Below are 4,145 nucleotides of genomic sequence, written 5' to 3' on the forward strand. Positions count from 1 at the left end.
AGTGAGACCCTAACTCAAAAGAACAATCATTAAATAAATAATAAAATTGAGTTACCTTTGAATTTAATGAACTTTTATGTTCATTTTCATTGCAGGATAATGACAGAATGATACTTTCTTATTTTTCTCACATTTTTATGTTAAGCTAACCTAGGGCTTTTGGATCAACTGATGCACCCTCCAGCTTCAGACTGAGTAGCTAACTTGCTGGGCTACAGATTTATACCACCACACCTAACTGCATGCTACCTTTCTTAAGTACTGTAAAAATACCTAACTAAAACGGCTTCGAGCTGATGAAATTTAAAACTAGAAAGATTCTAGAGCAGTGTGTACACATGTATACACAAATACACAGAAAAGAGCAGACTAGAAAAGGCACCGAACTACATTATTTTCTGTAAGTATGTTACTACACAGATTGGATGCAAAAATTACTTTAAATTAGCTCTTTATTTCCTATTCCTCTATAAAAAGCCAGAAAGGATCTAAAATCAAATTCATTTCAGGAGGCAGAAACAAGAGGACCTCTGTTAGTCTTAGTCTTAGAGACTAACCTCTGTCCTTAGAGTGCTTGCTGGGATTAAGGGCTTGTGCCACCACACCTGTCCCATCCTTTTCTTAATAAATTCTAATTTTGTTTCACGGAAGGGAAAGGGAGGGAGGGGAGGGGAGGAGGGGGAAAGGAGAGGAGAGGAGAGGAGAGGAGAGGAGAGGAGAGGAGAGGAGAGGAGAGGAGAGGAGAGGAGAGGAGAGGAGAGGAGAGGGGTGGGGGGGCATATTTCAGTTGGTAAACTGCTTACTTAAGATACAGAAAACCTGGATGAAAATCTGGTATGGTGGCATAGGGAGGTGGAGGCAGCGGAACTAGAAATTCAAGGTCATTCTTTGTGAAAACAGGGAGTTTAAACCAAAACAAAAGGGGAGGAAGGTACTCCTGGATTCTATAATCCTTAGAGCTGATACACAAGCACCTTAAATAGCTCTGTTGCTAAAGGAAATGGTAGTTTTTAATTTACTTCACCTTGCCGAGCAGTGGTGGCACACGCCTTTAATCCCAGCACTTGGGAGGCAGAGGCAGGCGGATTTTTGTGAGTTCGAGGCCAGCCTGGTCTACAAGAGCTAGTGCCAGGACAGGCTCCAAAGCTACAGAGAAACCCTGTCTCGGAAAAAAAAAAATTACTTCACCTCTAAAATATATAGACATTTTTAGTCTCTTTTGTATACTTACTCACTAAGCTGAGGAAAATTTTTATATACCAAAAACATAACAAAAGCTGCACATAAGAAAATGGACACCAGTATAAGGAGTGACATTCTTGCGGAGCCGGCTTCTGCACAAGGTTTGTCTGAAAGAAAAAAAAGTGTAATTAAAATAAATCGTATTTCAAGCTAATAACTTCCTCAAACCCTTTTCTCCCAAAAGCTATTCATACTTTTGCCTAAAACTATGACATTAAACCAATTAATTCAACTGCTATAAGAACCACTTATTGGCCATCTTCCAATATCCAAGGGACAGACGCAGGCTAGACTCTTTAAATTTAAAGCCAACTTTGTGCACGTAGTGTAGACAGCCAGAGATACATAGTAAGGCCCCATCTAAAACAAAAAAACAAACAAACAAAAGACTGAGGAAGATACCTGACACTGACCTCTGGCCTCTACATGTGCACACACCCACACAAACATGTGCATACCACATACACATACATAAATAACTTTTGGCATGACGGTTCAAACATGTAAACCCAACTCTCAAGATCTGAAGGTCTGAGGCTAGCTCGGGATAGACAACAAGACTTCTGCTCAAGGATTGATAGCTATGGGGCAGCAGAGACTGGTGAAGCAGCTGCTGTTCTGAAAAGTTCATTCAGTTCTCAGCACTCACATAGTAACTCACAACCATCCAAAACCCCAGTTCCAGGGAATCTGATGCCCTCCCTCTTCTAGTTTCCACAGGTGCCAGCATGTGGGGCATATACATACATGCAGCCAACACTCATACATAAAACTAACCTTTAAAAACAAAACAGTTGTCATAGAGATGGGGAAATGGCCAAGTAAGAGTGCATATATGCAAACATGAGAACTGAGTTTGATCCCCAGACTCAGCCAGCCTAGTCCAAAGAGGGAGCTTCCTACTCACTAAGTAACGCACAGAGCAATAAAGGAAGGCACCTTTGTGTTCTGGGTTCTATCTGTATGAGCCTAAGCGATCATATCCACCCACTCACATGCTTACACCATACACACAACACACAAAACAAGCCACAAAAACATCAGTATGTATTAAAACAACTTAATCAAAAATGTAACTTTTAGGGACTGGAGAAATGGCTCAGTGGTTAAGAGCACTGACTGAGAGTTTAATTCTCAGCAACCACATGGTGGCTCACAGCCATCTATAATGAGACCCGGCGCCCCCTTCTGGCCTGCGGGCACACATGGAAGGAATGCTGTACACATAATAAATAAATAAATCTTTAAAAAAAAAAGAAAACAAAAAAAATGTAACTTTCGTTCCTAGGACAAAAGACTAGGTAAGATATGGCAGGCAGCATACACTTAAGTAATCCCAGCAATTAGGAAACTGAGGCAGGAAAATAGGGAACTGGAGATAAACCTGGGCTACATAAGGAAACCACCTCAAAGAAAACCACACACACACACACACACACACAAGCAATTTGTTTTGGTTTTCTTGTCACATTGGTGTGGGAGAATTGTCTGTATTCTGTCAATCATGTTTTAAATAAATGCTGATTGGCCAGGCAGGAAGTATAGGCAGGAAAACCAAACAGGACGTAGAAATGATGGAAGAAGCAAGATGTGAGCTGCCCTGCTGAGAAAGGTACTGAACTAAGCCGCTAGCATAGATAAGAACAATGGGTTAATATAAGCTACAAGAGCTAATATGTACCCTGAGCCAATCAGTTTTATAACTTATGGAGATCTCTGTGTGATTTTCTTTGGGGCTAAACAGCTGGGGGTACCAGGCAGGACAGAAACCCCCAACAAGCAGGCCCCCTTCATGTTACATCACATAAAAAAAAAAAAAGTAGTCTTAGAAGATAAATAAGAGGGCCTGGCTTGGTAGCCCACGCCTGCCTTTAATCCCAGCATTTGGGGCAGAGGCAGGTGAATTTCTGTTTGAGGCCTGCCTGGTCTACAGAGGCAAGTACTAGGATGGCCAGGGCTATATAGAAAAGCCCCGAAATCCTGTCTCAAAACAAAACAAAAGATTAATAAGAAGAGCACTTGGGAGGCAGAGGCAGGCGGATCTCTGTGAGTTCGAGACCAGCCTGGTCTACAGAGCTAGTGCCAGAACAGGCTCCAAAACCACAGAGAAACCCTGTCTCAAAAAAAACAAGATTAATAAGAAGAACACATAAATACTGAGTTCAGAGAAACAGTTTTAATGGGCTGTCATCAAAGCAAAGACACGCTATTCATTTAAGTAGTACGCAAGCAGTTTTTATCATGCCTGTTGTCTTTTAAATCTACCTGAAGGGCTAAGGAGATGACTCAGCAGGTGAAGACACTTGCCACCAAACCTGACAGGTGACCTGAATTCCATCCCTGACATCCACAAAAAAGCAAAGGTAGATCAGATTCCTGCAAACTGTCCTTCGATCTCCACATGCATGCCCTGGAATACTGTGTTCTGGCACATACGCACATGCCCATCTACTCTCAAATCAATCAATCAATCAATAAATGTAAAAAACCTTTTAACCAACCATCTAGAGTTAACCTGTCCCAGCCCACATGCCACATCTAGCCTCAAATAAATAAGTAAAACTTTTTAACCTACCATCTAGAATTAACTTGTCCAAAGTTTTAGCTTATTTCACTGAGAAGAAAGTCTATGAATTCAAAGTGTTTAATAGCAATATAATCTGTTTGTTTTAAAGAATTTTTAAAATATTTATTTATTAAGTATACAATATTCTGTGTGTATGCCTGCAGACCAGAAGCGGGCACCAGACCTCATTACAGATGGTTGTGAGCTACCATGTGGTTGGTGGGAATTGAACTCAGGACCTTTGGAAGAGCAGGCAATGCTTTTTGGCCGGGCGATGGTGGCGCATGCCTTTAATCCCAGCACTCGGGAGGCAGAGGCAGGCGGATCTCTGTGAGTT

At 41.5% G+C, this 4,145-nt stretch overlaps 1 protein-coding gene across 1 annotated transcript in view; it reads right to left on the minus strand.

Moving 5' to 3' along the window:
* The window catches only part of Tmem41b (transmembrane protein 41B), a 22,155-nt gene that overhangs the window by 12,953 nt on the left and 5,057 nt on the right, over positions 1 to 4,145 (minus strand). The window contains exon 2 of the mRNA XM_026781107.1: positions 1,232 to 1,349. Coding sequence (XP_026636908.1) covers positions 1,232 to 1,349 — 118 coding nt within the window. The remainder of the gene's footprint in view (positions 1 to 1,231; positions 1,350 to 4,145) is intronic.

This window comes from Microtus ochrogaster, chromosome 8 (genome assembly GCF_000317375.1).
Source record: "Microtus ochrogaster isolate Prairie Vole_2 chromosome 8, MicOch1.0, whole genome shotgun sequence".
NCBI lineage: Eukaryota > Metazoa > Chordata > Mammalia > Rodentia > Cricetidae > Microtus > Microtus ochrogaster.